This window comes from Sus scrofa, chromosome 4 (genome assembly GCF_054392235.1).
Source record: "Sus scrofa isolate SSC_HxYL_T2T_F1_AM1 chromosome 4, Sscrofa_HxYL_maternal_Yorkshire_Landrace_v2.0, whole genome shotgun sequence".
In the NCBI taxonomy this organism is placed as follows: Eukaryota; Metazoa; Chordata; class Mammalia; order Artiodactyla; family Suidae; genus Sus; species Sus scrofa.
Window position 1 is genome coordinate 128495526 of NC_139386.1, and position 24743 is coordinate 128520268.

At 47.8% G+C, this 24743-nt stretch overlaps 1 protein-coding gene across 10 annotated transcripts in view; it reads left to right on the forward strand.

Moving 5' to 3' along the window:
* The first annotated feature begins 561 nt into the window (after nucleotides 1-561).
* The window catches only part of ABCA4 (ATP binding cassette subfamily A member 4), a 156746-nt gene continuing 132564 nt past the window's right edge, over nucleotides 562-24743 (forward strand). For 7 of the 10 annotated variants that reach the window (XM_085023903.1, XM_085023904.1, XM_085023906.1 and 4 more), the window contains exon 1: nucleotides 562-699. Coding sequence is in view for 3 of the 10 variants with exons in the window: in XM_085023900.1 (XP_084880026.1) it covers nucleotides 19757-19822 (66 nt within the window). In the remaining 7 variants the exon portion in view is untranslated. Of the gene's footprint in view, nucleotides 700-19632; nucleotides 19823-24743 lie in introns of those variants that run through there. The other 3 variants (XM_085023900.1, XM_085023902.1, XM_085023907.1) reach the window with 1 other exon arrangement.

A 24743-nucleotide genomic window follows, 5' to 3' on the forward strand; every position in this document is an offset into this window, starting at 1 on the left:
ACAAAAGACAAAAAAAAAAAAAAAAAAAAAATTCTCAAAAGGTAAGATTTTTAACACCATGGTTTTGAACTTGGGCTCTACATTAAGGCCACCTGGGGAGGTCTGTACATTCAATTGCATGCAGGAACCACCCCGATGGTTCTCATTCAGTGGATGTGGGGTCCTTTGGAGGTAACTGTGACACACAGCTGAAAGTTGGGAGGCACTCTTTTGAGTATCATGCCTAATTCCATCCATTGCACCCATCATAACTGGCACTTAGACAACTCTCAAACACCGTTACAAACCTTTTTGAGTTCCAACAAGGATTTCCTGCCTTGCGTCCCTTGTGTCCATAGAAGATCGAGTGTGGGTCAGAAACGAAGGAAAGCTTTATTCTTTGGATAAAGAAAGGAGAGGCTGGAGCTGGGGCTCTTAAGCGCACACTCTGATAGGCCAGCGGGGGGGCTGCGTTAGAGGCTCCCGAGAGCGGGGGGAGGGGGCGGGGTTATCGCGGGGAGGCGCAGGCGCGTTGCGCGCTCGCCCGGGCGCAGCGTCTCTGCACGTGGCCGGCGCCATCTTGGACGGAGGCGTCGCCAGCCTCCCGCGCCCCCGCCGTCCCCGCCTGAAGCTGCGGCTGCGCTGGTCTGAGGCTGGTCTCCGCCTACTTTGTCGTGTGAGGAAGTGTAACTAGACAAAGCACAAAGGAAAAAAAAAAAGGTTAGATTTATTTTATTACCCAGATTCTCTTTCTGTCTCCTGGGAATTGTTAATGGCATGCCCGGTGAGAAATCCCCCCGCTGGTGTTGCGGGGTGATGGCTCGGCTTCTGGAACGCCCTCCTGCTGATTTGGGGCGTCCTGGTAACCCGGTCGAGGAGCAGCACTTCTCCCCGGCCGCCTTTAGATGTGCGCCTGGTGACCTCCGGCCTCAGCCCCAACTCTTGGCATCTCTGAGTGACCACTCTTGGACTAGCCTTTTGGAGACACAGGACGCCAGATAATTTAAAACCCATGGCCCAGATACTAGCAAGAGAATGTCACGTGTCAATTTTTTTGCAGAAATGAAGACATCCAGGTCTTTTGCGTGTAGCAAAGTCTATACCCCGACGGCGAGGCTCGCTGCCGTGACCTGAATATCTCAGGTCACACTTTCGTTGTTTTTCGGAAGAGAAGCTTCGGGTCTGAAAGAGGCTCAGTCAAGGGGTCCTTTGCCCCAGGTTGTCTTTCTGGTCATTGAGCTCGCGGGTCCTCTTCACTCCAGTGTGATGCACCCCGAGCGATCCTTGCAGCTGCGGGACGGGGCAGGGGGTTAGGATCACCACGTGGGTTCTGTTCAGCTTAGAACTGAGCTGATCTCGCGCGCAGGCTGTGTGTTTTCCAGGTTTTTAGATCCACCTCGTCTCCTGGCCAGAAGGCAAAGTTGGAGGGGGCAGCCCCCACCTTATCCCGTGAGGGCTTCTCCGATGCTCCTTCCTGGAGGACACACCTCAGCTGCTCCTTTTCAAGGGGCTTGGGGTGTCCTTGCTCTCAGGCTTGGGGAGTGGGTCTACCCTACATGAGTTCCAGTGCACCTGACTTTAACTTATTCCTTGGTGCTCCCTGCATGCAGAGCAGCGATCAGAAGCAAGCTAATCCAATTTTCTTGAATTCCCTGACATAGCTTAGCTAAGGCCCATTTCAAGGTCTGAATGGATCTACTTTCCCTGATGACTGGGGTCTCCAGGCTGAGAGCAAAGTCTATTTTATGCTTAAGGCACCTGTTATCCCCTTAGTCACCTGAGACACAAATGCCAGACCATTGCTGCTCTGTAGGGATCCGAGGAGCCCAAACCTGGGCGTTACTTCTTTTAGTGATGCCTTAGCCACTTGAGCTGCCTTTTCAGTTCTGGTGGGGAGTGCTTCTACCCACCTAGAAAACAAGTCCCCGTGCACCACGAGAAACCTGGTGCCCCGGACACTCAGCAGGACACTGAAGTCAGTCGGCCAGTCTTCCCCAGGGTTCGTCCCTCTGGTCTGAACGGGCCTTATCTGGGGTTCTGGGGAGGCTGGTGTTGGGGTTGTTCATTGCACAGAGGGGGCACGTCTTAACCATTCGACTGATTATACTTTTCACGCCAGGAGTGACCAAGACCTCAACTGACCAGTTAAACGGGGCTTCCCATCTGAAGTGAGCTCCCTAATGAGCCTCCCCCATGGGTTCAGGGTGGCTCAGACAAGCTGCAGTGTGGGGAAGAGGTATTGCCTGTGTTTATCCACGAGTCACCCGTGGCCTCCTAGATCTCGACTGAAGCCTCGTTTTCAGCCTTTGTCTGGGTCTTCCTTTGTGTAGACTGGGGAGTAATTGGATGGATCTGGCCTCCCGGATGTTAGGAATAGCTGTCATTGCCGGTTCTAGGGCCACGCTTTCGGCCGTGGTGACAGCCTTGCTGTTTCCCTTTGTTACCTCCCCATCCTCATTTTGGTGACCCTGTGATGAATCCCTGCCATCTTTTGTGGAAGCTCTACTGCTTCTAAGAGCTTCAGTATGCTTAACCCATGTTTCGCCTGTTGTTCTCTGCAATCAGCATTCCCCGTTTCCTCTCAATAGCCCCATGTGTGTGTAGGATGGCATATGCAGATCAGAGAAGTCTGTGCCAATCTTCTCTGTCCTGAGTGCTCAGGCTCAGGTGGAGGCTGTTAGCCCTGCCTTTGGGGCAGAAGTCCCTGGGGTAGGCTTCTTGCTTCTATGACGTGGGTCTGGGAGGTTACTATGTATCCCACCAGCCCCTTTCCTGCTCCCATAAAACTGCTTCCATCCGTGAACCATTCCTCTTAGGCGTTTGGTCAGGGCGACTGCTGTAAATGGCTTCCATGCAGTCAGGCTCCAGAGGCCCCATTTCTGTGGGTAGCCGGGTAGCAGGGTGTAGCGTGTAACAGGTTTGTGTGGTCTCTGCCGCGTTGTCTAAAAGCACAGCCTGAACTTGAATCAACCATCTGGGGGACAGCCATTCTGTTCCCTTAGAACTTAGGAAAGCCTGAACTGGTGTGGAGTCCACATGGTGATCGGCTGACCAAACATTAACTTTTCAGCCTCCTGTAGTTGTAGCGGCTGATGAGGAGGCCGTCCCTCCGCACTTTGATCTAATGGTTTGGAGAAGGAAGCCGCCACCTGAGTAACAGGCCCCAGTTTTTTGAGCTAATACCCAAGAGTGATTCTCTTTCTGTCCTGAATGTCAAGGTCAAAAGGATTAGCTCTATCTGGGAGGACCTGGGCAGGCGCCTAAAGGAACTGCTTCTTCAATTCTTGAAAGGCCCATTCACATTCTAAATTCCATTCAAAAGGATCATTATCCTTCAACTTTTCATCTAGAGGCCTAGCTATTAGACCAGAGTTAGGGATCCCAATGGGGCAAAACCTGGCCATCCCCAGGAAACTCCTAAACTGGCCTCTAGTTTTAGGAGGAGCAAGGCTGCAGATGGCTGTGACTTGGGCTAATACAGAAGAAGGTATCTTCTACATTTAATATCAGGTCCTGGGGGACAGTAGGGTGATAGAGCAGGGTATGGGCATTAGGAACTACTGGATGTATATCCTGGGTGGCTTCATTGGCTGCCCTGAGGTCCTGTACATCCAGTATTCCCCACTGGGTTTCTTCTCAGGGAGAATGGAGGTTTACTGGCTGATGGACATGATCGAACAAGGCCCTGGTCAATTAAGATCCTATATAACGGGGTGAGGCCCAACAAGGCCTCCCAACAGGGAGCATGCTGTACTGTTTTCAGTTGGGCCGTGGAGGTTCTGATGTAGATGGACTATCACGAGACTGGCCCCTGTGGCTCGTCCCTGCAGTCCCTGGGCCCAGACCTTGGGATCTACTCTGGGGAAATTGTCCTCAGCCATGAATATGTTGGTCTTGTGCCCTTTGTCTAAGGGGATGCCAGTTTCCAGTTTGTCTTCCATTATGTGGATATAGCCCCCAATCTATGTAAGACATCTCTCCCTAGCAGGGGTGTAGGGCACTTGGGTATACATGCATCTTTCACTCTAAAGTACATGCTCTCTCCTGAAGGCCATTGGCGAGGCTGCTTTATAGGGTCTCTCATCAGCAGGGAGGGGGGCAGAATTCTTGCCTGTCAGGTGCAGCCGTAGCTGTGATGCTCGCAGCATTCCAGAGCAAAGCATGGGGTACAAGCATCTCTGCGCACGGCTGACCACTGCCACCTTGAATTGAGGAGTCATGCACAGTGCTTCTGCACACGGTCCACCAAGCTGAAGGTGCAGCCACTTTGCACTCTGGTCTGAAGTGCCAGGTGCAAGGCCTCTGCACACAGAAACCTATGAGCAAGTGAGACAACAAGAAGCACAAAGGAAAAAGAAAAAGATTAGCCTTTACTACGTAAATTCTATCTTGATTTCCTGGGAACTGTTAGTGGACTTCGCCGGTGACATTTACATAATGGGTGAACTGGTTTGAGGTGGAGCTTCACTTGAGGGTCATTGGCAGTCATAACTTCAAGTCCAGTGGTTCTAAGTAAACAAAATGCTGACAAAGCCACAGCTGCACTTGTTTGAGTTGTGTCATTTGAGCCCACCCAATTATTGACTTAACCTGAACAGGCCCAACCTTTTGTAATTAAAAAAAGTATTTCGGGGTGGGGGGAGGAGAAGATTCTGGTTGCTAACAATCTTAAGAGCATAGAAAGAACATGCCTTTGTTGTCATAAACAGTTTTCACGAAGTCCTTTTCCTTGAATTAAAAATGGCTTAATAAACATGTGTTCAAATAACAGCTTCACGGAGAAGACCTCAGAGCTGAGTTATATGATTCAATTAGTTAAAATTCTTGACGATTGTCAGGTGATATAACGGAAGTCAGTGTTACATTTTCTTACTAGAAACCAATTCCACTCTTGGTGGTTCCTACAACAGCAGCTGGTTTGTAGCCAACCCAAAGCCATGAGAACTAACTGGACTTTGTAGAGGACAGAGTGAAGGCAAGCCCAGCACCCTAGTGGAAGGCTGGCCCATGTGTCCCATCCCCAGGGTCCTCCTCAAAGGCTCAGTGCATCAGAATCACCCAGAAGGCTTATTAAACATACAGATCCCTGGGCCTCACCTCTAGACATTCTGATTGGCTTAGCCCCCAAGTTGGGACTCTGTACGTGTAACAGCTATTCCAGCTTGGTGCTGATGCAGAGGGTGTGACACTCACAGAAGGACCATGCAGGATGGTGCTTTGTGTTTTATTTTTGGTTTTGTTTTTACTTCCAGTATCTGAAGGTAACTTGTGCAAAGGCTTAACAACTTCGGCCATCATGGGAGTTTTCCTGTGCACATCATGCAGTTTTTATTTTTTAATCTCTATACCAAAGAATTTTATATGCCCTTGGAGGCATTTGTTCTTGGTCTTGAAGTGGATGTTTTCAAGTTCAGTGAATTCAACTGTCTTAGCAAAGCTCTTGGGAATGTTTGACAAACCCTACTCTTTAATCCCAATAAAAATAGAATACAGATGCTACTGAAACAACTGCAGATAGAATTCATAATCTAATCAAGAGGAAAGCTAAGTAACCTGAGTGGTTACAATGGTTCCAATTCTCTGCAGCGGGGAGCTGTTGGTAAACAATGTTGCAAGGATGCTCCACTGAAATGGTGATCAGGCTGGATAGAAGCCTTTGCCAGAGGAGAGGAGAGGCCAAAAACAAGGACAAGTGCTTCCACTGGCCCGCTTGGGGTTTAGGAACAGCGAGGAAGACCGGAGGTTACCATCTTCCCCTTCGTTCTGCCCTTAACTTTTCCAGCCATTTTCCTCCTCTCGCCCCTGCTCTCCGTTTATGTTTTCCTTGCTTTTTCTCAGGAATATGAGTGAAGTCTGGGCCCCAGAACGCTTTGAAGGGGGTTGTTTGACCTTTTAAAAAGATGGCTGGGTGATGCATTGACCTGCAGACTCTCAGTCAAAAGTCTTATCTTCAAGACCAAAAGGGCACAACAGTTTGTAAAGCCAGCCCATCTTCTCCTTCCTTTTCATGCCCACAAAGGTAATGAACGACGATTATAATACTTTTTGAAAGAGAGAGGAAATAGGAAATTAGCATCTTGACACTGACCTGGAACCCCAGACAAGCTGCCAGTCTGTGACTGAGTCCCAGACCTTCTGGGAGCTTCTTGCCATCTAGCAGGACAGAAGGTTACGATGGAGGGACATCAGTGCAAAACAAATGACTCAGTTTTCCTTTTCAGAAAATGTTCAGTTCTAGCTGCCTGACTCCCCTATTTAAATAAAAGGGATAAAACAATGACTGACCGAAAGCATCTAGGATGGAGCGTTAACAAATGCTTCCTGCCCCGGTGTTAGTCGAAAAAAGGCTATATCCCACTCTTTGATGCCCTGGGTAACTAACTATGTGCAGAAGCTTATGACTTTATGTACCAGGAAGAGGAGATAGAAGTCAAATCAAGATTCAACCATGTATTTATTTCCTGCTTTGTCAGAGACTCGTGCGATGGGAAAGAATGAGAAGGCCTGTGTTTCCGTCCCAGTTTCTCTATTTACACACTGTGTGACCTTGGCAGGTCATCCAACCCCTTTGAGAGTGTTTCCTGATCTGTGAAATGAGAATAATATCTGCCTAACAAGGCAGTTGTGAAGGACAGATGCATTAGTATACCTGAGTTAGTGCACATTTTAAGCCCTATAAAAATGTAAAGTATCTTTGCTGCTGTGAAAGTATTTGGAGGGGTTGGCAGCGGTTTCTGGGTCACAGAAATAAAGTGACAGAGAGGTCAGTGTACTATTACTGCATTTGAGGGGAAAAGGTAAATGTTTGAATGGACATACCCATTATCACAGGTATATGTTTTTTAATTTTTTTATTAAAGCATAGTTGATTTACAATGTTCTGTCAATTTCTGCTGTACAGCAAAGTGACCCAGTCAGGTATATTTTTATATGTATAAAGGTGGACCTCTATTTTGAAAAATTCAATCATGTCACCACTGATTTTGAAATGTTAGTAAGCAAATAGATCAACAGTAGGCATTTCCTATCAAAGTAGTAATAGCCATCACTGGATGCTTCCTTTAGACTGAGCACAGTGATTAATAAGCTCTTCCTTTCATACCATCTCATTGCGTCATAACCCTATGATGGAAGAGTCCTCCTCAGCCACTGCCAACCACCCCATGCCAATAGGTAGTATCATTCCCACTCTGCAGATGGTGAAGCAGAGCAAAGTTAACCGTTCTGAAGATGCCCTTCTGTAATATACCTAATAAGCAGTGAAATACAGTTTAAAGCCCAAGTGTGTTTGACCCTAAATCATGTGTCCTATACCACCAAAATTTTGGAGAGCGTGGAAACCACAGTATTTTCCATTTAATTGAAATAAAAGTCTTGTCTCTGTGACAAGTTGCTCTGAAGTACTGGAAAAATATAAAAATATGAAAGTACTAGAAAAATATAAAACCCCTGTGATTTTCCAGATTATTGTTGAGAATTCAGCTAGGTATAAAAAGTAGATTTAAAATGAATTAATATGATAGGGGAGTTTCCATCGTGGTGCAGCAGAAATGAATCCCACTAGGAACCATGAGGATTCGAGTTTGATCCCTGGCCTCGCTCAGTGGGTTAAGGATCCGGCGTTGCTGTGAGCTGTGGTGTAGGCCCCCAGCTACAGCTCCAATTTGACCCCTAGCCTGGGAACCTCCATACGCCGTGAGTGCAGGCCTAAAAAGACAAAAGACAAAAAATGAAAAATAAATTAATAAAGTACAGATAGTACATGGTTCTGGCAAGCTAGGTAAAAAGTAGAAGGCAAATGATTTTAGGAAGCACTGACAAAAGTGCCCTGTTGGAAAACAAAATTTTATCTCAGAGGAGCTTGTCAGGACTGTCTCTGATTGATCTCCGCCGATCCCAGTGGAGCCATCCTGTCTTCAGCAACAGCAGTAATGACGGTGAAGAGCTCTGCTGACCTTCTCTGCAAAGCTCACCTCAGTACCCCCACTTCCCCCACTCTGGCTGAATGCGCTTACCCCACAGGGAAGGCAGTTTGAGCCAAGGCGTTGTTTTAGTCCTTCTCGAAGGTGGACACGTTTTCCCTTGCGTTGCCCAGAAGATTCAAACCATGGAGGCACCTCTGCACAGAGCGTGAGGGTCTGCCTGGAAAGTGAGACATTACCCTTGGTGACTAAGATCTATTTCGGAGAGAAAGGATAAGTGCTCTGGAAAGGCTTGTAACAACCTGCAGGGATTGATTCCTCAGTTCAGAGCTTGGGTCTTTGCCTGCCCCTGGATGCGTCGTAGGTGCTAAAGGTTGAAAGCCAGTGACAACACTTCTACTGCAAGGCTTGCTTTGTCCTTGATGACAAGGCTTTCACTTAAGGGAGCGTCTTCCGGTGTTGTTGAGAAACCAGGATTGATCAGATGTGACCTCAGAAGAAAGCACCATAGTCGTCTGTATTAAGGGACTTCAATGGTCCATGTCCAATTTTCTTCCAAGTATAATCTAGTCGCTTAAACAGCTATTGGGAGTAAAATAAAGAAGCACAACAGATTAAGAAAAAAAAAAATCCTTTAGGTATTTTCTTGAGAAGCTCCTGGTCTAATGCAGACATTTCCTGTCATTTTTTTTTTTTCCCCCAGCAGCATATGGAAGTTCCCGGGCTCTGGGTTGAACTGGAGCTGCAGCTGCTGGCCTACGCCACAGCCACAGCAGTGTGGGATCCAGGCCGAGTCTGCAGCCTACACCACAGTTCACGGCAACACCAGATCCTTAACCCAATGATCGAGGCCACGGATTGAACCTGAATTCTCATGGATGCTGGTCGGGTTTGTTGACACTGTGCCACGACGGGCACTCTGACTCTCATCATTTTAATCACATCTTGGTTTTTAAAATTGAGAAAGGCTCAGAGGTTCACCAGAAATCACACAGCTAAGGGGCCGTCTCAGATCTGACCCGAGGTCTCTCTGATTCTAAAGACCAGGACCTTCCACCACACCACAGCCCTTGTTCAAATCTGTATTGATTGATATCAAGGAGTAGCACCTTTAGAATAATTTAATTTCATTCAGGAGAAAAGAGAATCAGAATGCGAGTAAGCTCTGGAGACGGAGTCCCCCCACCACTCACGGGGGCTCCTGGGAGATTGCTGGAATCTGCTTGGACTCCAGTGGTGCCAGGCTCTCTGTGCCGGCAGACGTGACTCAGCCACATTCCCACTGGGGTCGAGCCAGAGGTGAGTCAAGGCATCAAGGCAGGGATGAAGGCTGATGCACAATCTGTTGCTAAGCATGTGGACCTCCTCCCCAGCCCCCTGCCCCAGAAGATGTAAGGAGAGGAGGAGACGGAGGGCCGGGTGCTGTGAGTCACGAAGGAGGAGGTGACAGGGAGCTGTTGGAAGAGGGAGGGTTTCCTCAGCCGAGGGAAGTTTTTCTCACTTTGACAAATTTAGCTGAAGGAATCTGACAGCAAACCACAAGCCTTCTTTGTCGGGCTGAGCGGGCAAGAACCATGTGAAATATTTTCCCACGCCACTTCCACCACCTCACGGAACGCTGCCTAAGTAGTTTCCATTTTCCTCCCGCTGTCCTATGCTCAGGGCCAAACAGTAACTGGAAAGCTGACATGGTTTTTGGCTGTTGTGTGGTTTTGCCACTTAGTGGGTAAACTGGAGCAAACTCTTCCTGACGTTTGCCTGTTTGTTGTGAGGCTGCCCAGGAGGTGGGCTTGGCACCTATTGGGGAGTTAGGACTGGGTTTCTGGAGATTGCACTCGTTTATCCTCTCGAAAATTCCTGAGGATGGTGCCAAGTCTTCCTTAGCATCCCAAGGAGCACATTCCTTCCTTGCAGGCACTCAAATTACTGCTATTATTTGTCTTGTTAAATGGATCACGAGGCAGAACTTGTTCTGAATTAGTCCAGGTCCCTAATTCTTGGCACTGAGATGTCCCTTGGTTGTGTCGCTTGCCTCTAGCCAGAGCCCTTGGGAGTGTGTGGTTCTGGAAGCCACGCTCACGATGCCCTGAGATTGCAGAGGGGCAGGTCTGGCTGAGGAGTGAGGTTGCTCCAGGTGTCATCAGACTGCGCACAGCCAGAAGCTCAGCCCCCCACTGAGGCTCATGTGATAACATCCCAGACTAATTGTCTGCTATGAGACACTCCTGGACATCCCCTAAAACTCTGTTATCTGGCAAAAAAAATTTGCGGTTAATACCCAGAAAATGTGAAATCTCTGGGCTCTTGTGGGTTTTCTGAATGTCAAGCCAGCAAAACTCTAAACAGCTTTTGAAGCGAGTGCATAAAATGGGCTTGGGATGGCAACCTGCCTCCTTGCTTTTGATAACAGCTGGATTTAGTTGTACTTATTCTGCTAGAGCAGAGATGTTTATACTGGAGTAGATGGGCTACCTGCCTCCCCCACCTCCAAAGTCCACGAAGACTTTGCAGAGGTATCAGGCCCAGGTAGCCGACATGAATACACTTTCAGAGCTTTAATTTCCCTGTAATTGCCCCAAATTGATCTGCCTTGGATGGAAGTGAGGATCCCAGTAGAAGTCCCATTACAGTCTGAAGAATGAGAAGAAATTTGGACCAACTCCAAATTATGGCTGGGGCTGGGTACCAGGAAAGAAAAGAGCGCTAGAGGGAAACCAGCAGACGCTGGCAGAGCAGCCGTGCAGGTGAGGAGTGGGGGTACAACCCAGGAACTCAGGCCCTGTTTTCCCACAGACAGTAGACCTTTCAAAGGGTCCAGCCCTCCTAGAACTGAATTGTAACTGAAAAAAGAATCTCCAGAAAACATTTTTTGTTGGTGTTGGTTATTGGTTTAAACTGTCAAGCTGAATTGATAACAAGACTCTACCTATGATTTCCAACTAATTAGAAGAATATAACAGCAAGTAGGTTTCGGGGGGGGTGGGGCAGGGGAATTTTTGATGAATAATTTGATCCCTAAGGTCTCTAAACACTGTCCATAAATTACACTCCCATTATAGACGCCGGACTAACCGGTGGAGGTTGCTTAGCAAAGGAGAACAAAGGAATGATGAGACAATCCGTTTACATGCTTGTTACCACTCTGGAGGGCACAGGGTACTTTCCCTTATCTCAGTTTCCTCTGCCACCCTTAAGATGGAACCACTGGTATGCACTCCCTAAGTGCCTCTGCCGATGCCCCTTGCTGGCCTCCTTCCCCTCAGCCTGGGATACAAGGTGTCCCAGCCGCTGCCCAGGGCTAATTCCACCTCCTCCCCTTCCTTGGGGCCCCGGCCATCATCCCCACTAACTTTATTTTTTTTTTTATAATTTTTTTATTTTCCCACTGTACAGCCAGGGGGTCACGTTATCCTTACATGTATACATTACAATTACATTTTTTTCCCCACCCTTTGTTCTGTTGCAACATGAGTATCTAGACAAAGTTCTCAATGCTACTCAGCAGGATCTCCTTGTAAATCTATTCTAAGTTGTGTCTGATAAGCCCAAGCTCCCGATCCCTCCCACTCCCTCCCTCTCCCATCAGGCAACCACAAGTCTCTTCTCCAAGTCCATGATTTTCTTTTCTGAGGAGATGTTCATTTGTGCTGGATATTAGATTCCAGTTATAAGTGATATCATATGGTATTTGTCTTTGTCTTTCTGGCTCATTTCACTCAGTATGAGATTCTCTAGTTCCATCCATGTTGCTGCAAATGGCATTATGTCATTCTTTTTTACGGCTGAGTAGTATTCCATTGTGTATATATACCACATCTTCCGAATCTAATCATCTGTCGATGGACATTTGGGTTGTTTCCATGTCCTGGCTATTGTGAATAGTGCTGCAATGAACATGCGGGTGCACGTGTCTCTTTTAAGTAACTTTAACATCTTCCTTTTATTGGGCTCTTTGTGGTCAAAGATGTCCTGTCTTCAGGGAAAAAAGACCTGCTTAACCTGATGTCCTTCTGGCTGCTGCCCGCATCACTCTTTTCTTCTGCAGTCACTGCATCTCTGAGTCTCTGCATCTCACCCTTTATTCCTTCGAGGTCTGGTTTCTGCCTCCCATTAAAACTGTTCTCTCAGAGGTCAGTCATCAGATGCAGTAGACAGCTTTGCATCTTCATCCCACTCGACCTTTCTTGAGCCATTGGTGCTTTGGACCAGTTCCTCCTCTTTCCTTGCCTTCCAGGCACTCCTCTTCCCAGACGTCCCCCCATCCTCTCCAGCTCATCCTGTTCAGGTGTCTTCACGGGGCTCTCTTCTTTTACCTGCTTTTTAAGAAACTATTATTACTGAAGTATACGTACATACAGAGACGTGTACAAATCCTAAGTTTACAGGCTGATAGTCTTCACAAATTGAACACACCAAAGTAACTAGCACCCAGACCAAGACAGTTTCCAGTGCCTCCCGGTGCCTTCCAGCCACCATCCTGACCTTGAAAATCAGGAGTGAGTGTTGTCTGTGCTTGAACGTTATATAAATGAGGACTGAATGCTTTACATCTGGCCTCTCTTGCTCAGCACGTGTACATGGGATAATTATCCATAATTTTCCAGTTGCAGTTCATTCATGCTCATTGCCGTATGAGCTTTGACTGAGAAAATATACCACAGTTGACCTATTCATTCTTCTGTGGTGGGTGTTTGGTGAGTTTTCAGGTTTTGCTCTTAGAAGGTGTGGTGTGATAAAACACTCACGTACCTGGTTTTTAAGTGATAAAGTCCCTAGATTTCCATCCCAGACCTCTGCCTCTACATAGTCCCCTCAGAGGAACTCTGCAGTATTTGGGGGTAGATGGGCACAGATGGCTTAGACCTGAAAGCAGTGTCCCCTCTCACTAAATAAGAAAGAAGTGGCTATAAATGTTTCATGTAAATAATTTTTCAGATATTATTATTTTCAAAAAACTAAAATTCAATATCTGCACCCTAGCCCAATAACAAAAACCTGAAGTCAAAATTCTCACTGGAAAGATTTAATTATTAGAGCCAGGAAATGTGCAAGATTCTCATACAAGAGATAAATTTGGTAAAATATTGTTTCTCAGCATATGCTACCAATGATTCCATTATACTACTGAATGAATACCTATGGTCTGTGAATTTCATCGCTAGTTTCTACTCCACAAAAATTAGTGATGGGGCCTAGGCCTGTTTCATGACACTGTGTACATATCCTGCAAGGCAGAGTAGAAAATGGGTGTGTGCCAGTCTTGCTGCAGTGATCAGTCAAGTCAAAGCACCCTGTGTCAGCTCCGAGCTACAAGGCTCGCTAATAAGACCGTGTCAGTTAAGAGTCAAGATAGATTAATAGATGAAATTGAGCAGTAGATAGTTTAGGGAAAAACAAAGTTCTGGGGTTACACTTAGATTGAGCTATATAAAGGAATTTTTAAAACATGTTTGGTTGCTGCTTTACTTGATAATTCAGAAATTATTTTTATTTTGGTATAATCATTCTCAAGAAAAAAATGTAAATTTAAATCTAATAATATATTTAGCAAGCCATAGTAATAGGTATTCATTTTATTCTGTCCTAAGGCAATAGAAAAAAAATGCACTACCAAAATTCTCATGATTGCTACATTTTTCTCCTCCAAAGATATTTTTAAATACAAGACTTGTAGAGATTATTTTTTTCTGAAGAAATTCATCTCTCTATGCCAGATGGTTTGGAAATATTTATCATTTTTCTCTGATGATAAACTATGTGGTATTGCTTCCACTTTTGAAAAAAACGTGTTTACGGTTTCTCTGAGGCCCTTTAGAAAGAATTCTCATAACAGATAGTAAATAGTAAATAAATGTGAAACAAGTTGATTCAAAATCGGAAACAAATGATCAGTATCCCACTTGATTCATTGGCCACTAAAGTACAGTGTTTGAAGAATCAGTTGATATAATTTTCAGTTTTGATGAACTATGGACGTCCTTCAGTCCTAGCTAATAATGCACAATGACTGCTGTGTTTTGAACCTGCCATGCATCTTCCCACTTGTTATACCTTCATACTGGTTAGTGTGTTTTTTAAAAATTGTCAGTCTTTTACTAGTAGATACAGGAATTGATAATACTGAATATTTTGGAGTTATTTTGCTTTCTTAAAAGGTCCTCATGTCAGTAAATCTCTTCTTTAAATTTTGCTGCAGCTCTATTGAATTTTCTGCTTTTTTAATATTGCAAATTGTGTACCTACCCAGGCACTTTATTCAGATACATTCCATAGGCTGCAAATAAATTTTTCTCCCTAATGTCGGTTGTTCATATCATATCCCCTCCTTGATTAAATAACTCACATTAGTCAGGAGTGTTTTGGTTGCAAGTGGTAGAAGCCAAATTTGAGCTTGGTTAGGCAAAAGGGGGTTTTGTTGGAAGGATTGGGGTGTCTTACAGCTAAAGTGGCTGAAACAAAAGCAGAGGAGCAGCTGTGCCCCGGGGGACAGCTGGAAGCAGGGACACAGCTGCAGCTGGGACTCCTGCTCTCTGCCTGGGCCTTTCCATGCATTCTCTCCATCCACTAACTGCAGATCAGATTTCTCTCAGCCGTGGGTGCACAGCCTCGGGGCTGCTACCCACCCTATGGCACCGTTCGTGAGCAGAGGCACCTTTGTGCGCTATAAAAAGCACTGCTTTTTCTTGGATGCAGCCCTCGTGGGCCCCAGAATTTGTTGGCAAAACAAGTGAGATTTTAGCTTCCATGGCCTTTGCCTGGGCACCTTTGCACCAAGTACCACTGAACCTAGTGACCGGGCATGGCTCTAATTTCCCCAGCAGCTTCTGTATGTCTGTAATGATGAACTCAGGCTTCTCCCAGGGCCACAGTAAAGCATTCTGTGACTAGGCCCTGACTGGCTCAGCTAAGATCAGGAAGCCACATGAGACCAATCAGTCATGGCCAGAGGTCTGCAGCGTTTCCTACTAGTCTACTAGAGACCCTTCCCTTGGCATTTCAGAGCGTGTCCAGAAGAGAGCAAATCTGTGTGTGTCAGGCAGCCAGTCTGCTGGCAGCTCCTGCCCAGGCTTGGATATTCTTTCTGAGAAAATTATGTAAACTGATATTTATTCATTTATTGTACTATTACCAAATATTATTGAATAAGCTAAGGAAATATTTGTTATTCATTATGATTGAAGGAGTTTCAAGATTTAACTGCCAATGATTTAGCTTTAAATTTGGTAGGAATGAGTTCAAAGATAGAAATCAAGATATTTTCCCTTAATCTTATACATTATGATGTCTCAAAACCGTCTTTAGGCTTATGACACAGATTTACCATGCTTCCTACGCTACCTGTAATCACTGTTTTCAAAGAAGTAGAACGTGTTCAATGATGTGTCAGGGGGACGGGGTGGGGGGGGGACAGCATTCTGTTTTCTTCAGCTTGTTTCAAATGAACTGTGGCTATGAATTGCTGTCAGGTCATTATCAAATTTATCTCCTGGAGTTCCCATGTGGTGCAGCAGGTTAAGGATTCCATAGCATCACTGCAGGGGTTCAGGTCAATGCTGAGGCGGGTTTGATCCTTGCCTGGGGAACTTCCACATGTTGTAGGTGGGGCTAAACAACAACAGCAATAAATTTATCTCTTCCCCCAAATCACAGTGATTCTAATTCATTTAACTTACATGTTTTCCAGAGTATTTTTTCCAAATAGAAACTTTTAAAAATTATAAATTATTTTCCTCTTCTACTGAAGTTTTGCAGAATGACTGGTACAAGTAACAGAATGTCAATTCTTTCCTTTTTTTTTTTTTTTTTTTTTTGGTTTTTTTAGGGCCGCACTTGTGGCATATGGAAGTTCCCAGGTTGGGAGATGGAACTGCAGCTGCCGGCCTATGCCATGGCCACAGCAACCCGGGATCCAAGCCGAGTTTTTGACCTATAGCGCTGCTCACGGCAACACCAGATCCCCAACCCACTGAGTGAGGCCAGGGGTGGAACCTGCGTCCTCATGGATCCACAGCAGGAACTCCTGTCTCTTCCTCCTTTACACTGCATTTCAACCCTCAGAAATAGGAGGGAGGAAATCTTTCAACCTTCACCCTTTGTCTTGAATTTTTGTACTTATGAGGATGGATATGGGTTGATATGGTCTGTCACTTAACTTGGCAATTTCTGATCCTCACATGGGGTCCTAGCCTGAAACCATTGCTTTCCCTACATTTACATCAATTCTAGACTGACTTACCCCAATCAGTTAGTGCTACGAGTGATAATTAAAATGAAATATGCAGTTATCAGTACCATTCTTTACTAACTAGGCATAGTCTCAGAAATAGTTGAGAAAATTGAGACACAGGCTTTTATTCTGGTAATTTTTAAGCAACTGACATTACGTGGAATGGGAATCACACCTGAATATAACTATAAGATTTAAAGACTAAGTGTCCTCACTATCACTAGTCACTGGGAAGATGAAAATCAAAACCCTATGGTATCACTTCATACCCATTAGGATGGCTATTATAAAATAAAAAACAAAACAGAAACTATCAAGTGTTGGTGAGAATACTGAGAAATTGGAACCCTTGTGCATGGCAGATGGAATGTAAAAAGGGTGCAGCTGTTAATGAAAACAGTATGGTGGTTCTTAGGAAAGTTAGATGTAGATTTACCATTTGATCCAGCAATTCCACCCCTGGGTACTTTCCAAAAAAACTGAAAGGCGAGACTTGAATAGATGTTTGTGTGACCTATGTGCATAGCTACATTATTCACCAAAATGTAGAAACAGCCCAAATGACTATGGATCATCGAATGGGTTTGCAAAATGTGGTACATACGTACAATGAAATATTATTTGGCCTTGAAAATGGAAGAAAATCTAATGTATGCTACAACATGAACTTGTAGATTATGCTAAATGAAATAAGCCAGACACAAAAGGACAAATAACATATTTGATTTATGTTGATAGTAGTCAAATTCATAGACACAGAGTAGATCAGTAGTTGAGGCCGAGGGAGGAAAGAATGGGGTTATTGTCTACTGGCTGTAGAATTTCAGTGGGCAAGGTGAAAAATTTCTGGAGACGGATAGTGGTAATGGTTAGACAGCAATGTCAGTGTACTTGGCGCTTCAGAACGGAGCACGTAACATGGTGAAGATAGTGAATTTTCTGTTATCTGGATGTTGCCGCAGTAAAAAGACCGCCAACATCAACGAACATTGATGAAGACAGAACACTGGTTAGATGGGAATAGTATCATTGGAGTATCCTCAATGGAATTGAGCCAAGTGCTCAACAGGTTAATTTTTCTGCTGTAAAACAATGAAAAAATGGAATATTTTTATGCTATGACAGGACACAGTTTAATAGCTGACCTCTGATGACGACAACCTTTGGGAATTTGGAAGGGGCACATTTCCTCCCCAGCTGTATCTCCCCACAGCAATCCCTCCCTTTCTCCAAGTATGTCCTCTCTAGGGAATGTACTTCACCACTCCTAGGGCTTCATCTTCTGCCTATATGCCAATGATTCCCAAATCTGTGTCTGTCCCAGAGCTGCCTCCCAAATATCTCCACTCATATCATCACAGGGACCTCACAGTCAGTCTGTCAAACCCAAGCCCATCTTCTCTTCCACTTCCCCCCACTCCCCAGGCACCCCCCCCCCCCGCCACCAGCATTCTCCTGTCAGTCATGAGCATCACCCCACCACCACTATCCAGCCGGCAATGCTTAAAGCCCCGCCATTCTGGCTGACTTCTCTCTCTTCTTCATCATCCACTTCCAGTAAGCCACCCTGCCGTCTCCTTCCTTGTATCACTCCGGTCCCTCCTCTGTTACCGCCTCTGCTCAGACCTTGGCTTCCCCCACTGGCCCATGCTGCTGCCAGAGTGAATTTACCACTACTCTTAGCAGCCATTGGGTTAAAATCTACAACAGCTTCCTACAGATGAAACCCATACTCTGTAGTATGTAGCAATGACGTAATGATTCTGCACCGAGCCTGCTTCTGCTTGGGTGTGCCCTGCACCTGGGGGCCACTCGGATCTCTTCACAGGTACTCAGTAAATCTCAGTCCAGCCCATGATAGTCATCAGTTCTTCAGCCTGGTCTCTGGTTCCCTTTCTAGCCCTCCCTTTCAGCATTCGTCTCTCCATACCCTCCACTCCAGCTGTGCTTTACCTCTGGTGGTTTCCCTGGGCAGGACAAGCTCTTTCTGCCTCCCTACCTTCTCATTGGATTTAAATGACTTGTTCAGAAACTCAGCTTTGTCATATGTGACCCTGAGGAAAATTCTGAATCCCAATAGTCTTTTTGTCTGTAAAGTAGAGCAAATACCTACCTCACAAAATTGTAGTGAGGATATAATAACATATGCAAAAGTGGTTTGTAAACCATAAAAATGCCGTACAGTATCATTTTTTAAATTCACCAACGTCTGTCTTTAATGCCACCACCTCCAAGAAGCCTTGTAAATAGGCTGATTAAAGCAGAAACCATCCTCCTCTTGGAAGCATCACCGTATTCAGCCCAAATGTTCTCATGGATTCCATCACACTCCTTAATTTATCCAAGTTCCTAGCTCATGTCTACAGCCGGATCACAAGCCCCATGAACTGAGCATCCGTTCCTACTCAATGGCTCTTCCTCCATCCCATCAAGATCTCAAGGGGCTAGGAGTTCCCATCGTGTTTCAGTGGTTAATGAATCCAACTAGGAACCATGAGGTTTCGGGTTCGATTCCTGGCCTCGATCAGTGGGTTAAGGATCCGGCCTTGCCATGAGCTGTGGTTTAGGTTGCAGATGCAGCTCGGATCACACGTTGCTGTAGCTTTGGCGTAGGCCAGCAGCTACAGCTCCTATTAGACCCCTAGCCTGGGAACCTCCATATGCCGCGGGTGCAGCCCTAAAAAGTCAAAAAGACCAAAAAAAAAAAAAAAAAAAAATCTCAAGGGTCTAGAGTCTTTTGAAGAAAAGCAGCTTCTAAGATTTGAAGAGGTGGAGACTAAAAGTTCCCAGTGGTGAAGCAGGAGGATGTCCTCAGTTTGAGATGCCCTCAGGACCATGGACCCACCTCCAAATGACCGGTCCACCCACTGCGAGCTGCAGTGACGGTGACTGACCTGCACTGCCTCTCCTCGGGGCTGACCTGTGTCAGACCTGGCCTGTCAATCACAGGCTCTGACCTGCTGAGCGTGGAGGCGTCCAGCCACTTTTCCAACACAGCTCCAAGTAGCCATGGCTGGTGGATCAATTTCAGTACAAGAGGGAAAACCCTTTTACCATCAGCTAAGCTCAGAGATGCCTCCACATAGCTGGTCTAAAGTTTCTACAGATTAAGATAAAGGGCTACAAAATAAGGGGTGCCTCCAGATCTGGCAAGTGGGCTGGCTGGACTTCAAAGTAGCCATCAATCCCCAGGTGCTGGCTCACCGCAGGCTATTGCAGAGGACACTGCCAACCCTATATTTATGCAAAACGATTTTGTCCCAAACTGAAATGTCTGCGATTCCCAAAGGCAGCCCCTCAGGACCCCCAGAAACCCCTTTGATGGGGAGGGTGACAGAAGGTCTTGGCTTCCTATGAAATGCCCCCACCTCAGTTCACTTAGTGCTCAGCCACTCGTGTGTCCCTAAAAAGGAGCCAACAGTATGCCAGCCTGCTTTCCTCCACAAGGGGCTTATGTGTAATTAAAAGGGATTATGCTTTGAAGGAAGAAACTAGCCTTTAATCACCAGAGAAGGACACAGCAGCCTGAGCCGGAGGTGCTCGGGGCGCCATTTCTGCCTGTTGGGGCCCCTGAGCCCCGGCCGTAGACAGAGGGCCGCTGACCTCCCGGTCTTCCGTGGTCTCCAGCATGGGCTTCGCCAGGCAGATCAGGCTTCTGCTCTGGAAGAACTGGACCCTGCGCAAAAGGCAAAAGGTAGGAGGTGCAGTCCGTAGTCTCCAAGTGAGCCGCGGAGCCAAGAGACAGCCGCCAGGGTGGGTGGAGCCGGCAGGGGAGGTTAGCGGGGCGGCTTCCTTTCGCTGGAGCAGCGGCTAACTGGCGGCTCCGCGAGCCTCTCTCCCAAGAGTCCTTCCCAGCAAGATGGGCCTCTCTGTCCCCAGGCCGCCGCCTCCCACCCACAGCCCAGCATGGCCACGTTACAAAGTCTGCTTTCGCCCGCCCATCCTTCTGCCCCTGCTTTTTAAACCCGCCCGCTGTCCGCATGCCTGGTACACCCATGCTCTGTGCCAGGAAGAGCCCTGAGCCCTGAAGATCAGGCTCAAAAAAAACCCATGCTCTCCAGGGTCTCCCCAGTCCAGCGATACTAAATTTCATTGGCCCTACAAGGCACACTGGCTTTCCACGTTTCTGAAATCAAACTGTAGCTCACAGTCAAGGGACACCTATTTTTTTCAGTGTGCCAAAAATAACAGTGCATCTCACAACTGATGGTGTCTCAGGTTCAGTGAGATAAAATATCTTCTCAACCATCACAGGCATTCACTGAGACGTCTAGTGAGAACACTTGGGACTGGGCTGGACCAGGGACTTAAAAGACACAGATCCCAGCCTGGATTCACTTCTCGTCTGGCTGGGAAAAACCAAAGTATGTTTTAATACCAAGAGCAAGAAAAAGGAGCATAGGTCAGATGTCCCTGAGAAGCATAGGCAGGAGCCGCAGGAGATCAAAGGACCCCAGGGGTGTGCATGTAAACCCCCCCAGTCTCTGTAAATTTGTTTGCAAAAGGGTCAAGAGTGAGTGTATAACTATAGAGAAGTAACGCACTTTGCTGTGGGCTCGGCGTGGAAATGCTAGCTGACTGAAGGTGCTGAGAGGAGTAAGAGCGGGGCTGGGGTTGGAGGGAACCTGGCAAGGCAGGAGAGTATGGAAGGAGACAGACAAGACAGGGGCTGTGGAAGAGGAGCTGGGATCTCTTTCAAGCCTCAGTTCAGACTGGGTCTGTATGGACGGGGTTCTTCATGGGTGTTGGAAAGAAGGTTGGAGAAGGACGGGCCAACCGGTGAACGTCTGAAGACCTCCAGCGGGGGTCTCAGCCCAGAGGGAGGGGGTCTGACACGGGGAGGTGTTAGCTAAGTGCAAAGCTGGCAACCGAGCGGGTGGAAGAACTCCCGGTGACGTGGGGGCGGCAACTGCAAAACGCAGTGGAGAGAACCCCGGGGAGGCGGTGGAATGACGAGGTCTCAGGAGCACAGAGCTGGCAGCAGAGCTGAAGCTCAGACCTCTGAGGAAGGGACGCAATGGGGCTGCAGCTGGGGGTCTCTGAGCCCCGTGTAGAGCCCGACCCGGGGGAGGGAACCATGGTTGGCAAGAGGGTTGGAGCTGGGGGGCAGGGGCTCAATAACTGGCCCCAACGGGAGCAGTGAGGGACATGATCCGGGCATGGGGACAGAGGACCCTTCCTGCTTGTGTGTGTTGGACAGGACTTAAGCTAAGTAGGACCCCTGCTCCTGGGAGACCCTGCTGTCTGCAGGCTGCTCTCCTTCGTCAGAGCTGGTGTGACTTCCAGGGAGCAGTGAAGCTGTCTGTTACCCCGGGAGTCGAGTGCTAACGGTAACCAGAGACGCCATCTCTTATTTCCAAGCGCTTCCTTTCTGGAATGAAAACAGAAAAAACTGAAACAAGACTCGTTCTTAAATCCATTCGCTTATTCATTTGTTCCTTCAATGAACAAATCCCTAGTGATCACCAGGCCCTGTGCCGGGTGCTAGGTACACAGTGACAAGGCTGTCACGGCCCCTGTCTGTGTGGTGTTTATGGAATGCTGAGAAACTAAGATTCTCACTCAGTTTTACTTTCAGTATGCTTTTCGTGGTCCTCAAAAAATATACCCAAGGACCATCGCTGCCAGCCTGGAATGACTCCATTCCTGTGGCTAGCTTGTTGCTGTTACAGGGAATAACTCTATTTTTAAAGACGAGGTTTGGCCTTGAGGCCCTCACATCTCTGCTTCCTTTCTCTGGCGTTGGCAGGTGTCCTCAGCCAGGGACCCTGACCTCTCCACAGTGCACGTCCTGGGGGACGGGGCACGTTGTCAGCCCCTGTGCAGGCTGAGGACCTTGACTGGGGAATCTCCTAGGATGCACTTAGTCGGGGCTGACATTCCTTTGAAGCCATCCTGATGGCCTGGCAATTGAGGTCTCTGCCTCCAGCCAGCTTCCCCACTTCTGTGACATTCCGGGAATTTCTAGGATATCTGGGTATAATGGAGACATCCCCACAGCCCCCAGCAGCTCTGAGAGCAGTCTGTGGCTCCTTCTGTAAACTGTTAGTTTTTCTGGAAGTTTCTGCCTTCACAAAATGGTGACTCCAAGTATACCCAGCCGTGACCCAGCTCCTAGGTTTAGCTCCCATAGTACGGGGTGCCTACTACTGTGAGCAGAGCAAGAACAAGAGCAAAAACAAGAGACCAACTGCTTGTATTCCTCCTCGCCTAATCCCTAAAAGCACAAAACGAAAGTCTTCAGCTCTCTGCTTTCCTTCCTCTTTTTTTCTCTTCCTCTGTTGACGTTGATCAAGTAGTATTGGTGCCTGGTTCTGCACTAAGTGTCACCTTGGCTCTGGGAGAGAACTACCGCTCTTATCTCCCATGGGTACCTATGAGGTCACTGAGGTGCCAGAGGAGGTTGGTGACTGCTGGGGCTGGACCCAGGACTCCAGAACAGGCAGACAGGCTCGTTAGCCCCCACTGCTCCCATGTATCAAGCTCCGTCAAGTAAGCTGGTCAGGAAGCCTGCAAAGATAGGGTGACCCCCTAATCTGTCATCCAATCCAAGGCAATTTAAAAGGTGAAAGGAGGCACTGTTAATACTGGCAGCAGGACAGTAGCTGTGTACTGGCTCCAGACCAGGCACACGGGGCTGTCTGGTCACGCTCTGTGTCCTCTACGGCCAGGTGAGTTAGGCAGGGCCCCCCATGGCATTCAGGTGGAAGCAGGCATCTACACACAATCACTGAGCAGAAGAATGAGTACGACAGCTGAGTGGAAGGGAGCCTGGGCTAGGGATGAGGATGGGCTGGGAGCTCAGAGGAGAGCCGGGTTGGAAGGGGTGAGAGGAGACTGCCCCATGAGCTCACTGCCCAGAGCGTGCATTTCCAGAGCTGAGAGCTCTCCCACTGCTGGGGACAAACCCACGTCGACCCGTATCTTCAATGGGCCAGGCACTGTGTTGGGAGGGTTTACAGGACTGTTAGGTGTCTCTTGCCCCTTAGAGCTACAGTCTAGGGTCTCTTGGTGTCATCTCCCCAGTCCCAGCTTCCACATCAGGGCAGGATATCTGGGGAAGCCTAGGATTCATGAGAGTAGGGGGCTTGCCATTTCCTGGACCCCAGACCTGGGCACCCAGTACAGCTGTGACCTTTGGCCTGGGGCCCAGAATTAGGAGAAGCTGGCAGGGATCAGGAGGCTGGGCAGTCAGCTCCAAGCAGACCCAGGACCTAGGTCCTATTCATCCAGGCTAAGAACCTTGCCTGGGCTCTCGGTGAGAAGGGAGAATCACACAACTCATTCCAAGCCTTGGCTACCCGCTTTCAAATTGAAAACAGAGTAGGAGGGAAGAAAACCTAACCGGCCACGATTAAAAACAACCAGCAGGACCTGCCCTTCCCTCTGACCCCTCCTGCCCCAAGTAGATTGAGTAGTTGGGAGAGAGGGGGAGGGGAGGAAAAAAAAAAGAAGAAGAGAGCGAACAAGGAAATACCAGTTTGAGAAAAAAACTTTCCACCAGCCCCTCTGAGCTTCGGCTGGGCTTAATTAAAGTTACAGACGTGTTTAAAGAGAAGGGGTGTGGGGAGTCAGAGCTGCTCTGAAAACATGTTTTTAATTCCACTGTGGAATTTCTCCCTAGGGTATATGCCTGTGCACAGTTGAGCATCACGGACAAAGATGCCGCTCCGGGTGAGGGTGCCGAGCACAGGATTCTGGGGGAGGGAGGCAGGACGGCCCTGAGGACTTGTCAGGCCAGCAGAGAAGGGCCGGTGATCTTTGTGCAGGGCTGAAGCGTGAAAGGTGGCCCTTCCAAAACAAACGTTTCCAGAGCTGGAGCAGTGACACCGACGTCTCCATAAATGCTTTTCAAAGCTTACCCACCCCTGCCTGTGCCAGTGGCTCTCAGCCCAACAAACCAAAACCCACCAAACTGCTGCCCCAAGGCCAGACATCCTGGTGTAGTTGATAAAAGGCATGGCCTGACCTCCCCACAGGATTCCTGCGTGCAACCGCGAGAACCCGCAGACCCAGGTCACCGAAGGAGATCATTTGAGAGGCAGGGACCAGAGGCAGGAAACCGCAGCCGTAACTCAGACATGTGGTGAAGAGGAGTGCCTGCAGAGCTGGGCCGGTCTAGGGCCAGGCAAAGAGGAAAGGAAAAGGCTGGTCTGGACTCCCCTTAACGAGTGGACCTGCGAAGGCCAGACACCTCCAAACCACAGGAGCGAGCGAGTGGGCCGGTGGATGAGAGCGTGTGACCCGCACTGCACAAAGGGAGGAGGTGTGCCCGTTGGGGTCTGGAAATTGTATCCAGGGGGCAGGTGGGCCAGGCTGGCTGCCGCTGCCCTGCTCCAAGCTCCTCTAACACATGGAGGAGCAAACAGCATGTAGCTGGTTTTCTCAGGAATCCCCACGTTTCCAAACTGGCCATAGAGCCGTTCCGACTCCAGAAAGGGAGGAAGAGAGGAAACCTGAGTGTGAGGGAAGGGCCGGCCCAGGAGTTGGCAGATCATCTTTCTTATCACTCCTTGCTCTTCAGCCTCTGCCACGTGCTGTCACCTGCTCTGCCCCGTGACCCTCGTGAGGCACGAGGTCAGTGATAAAGGGCTCATATTCATAGATGCTGCTTT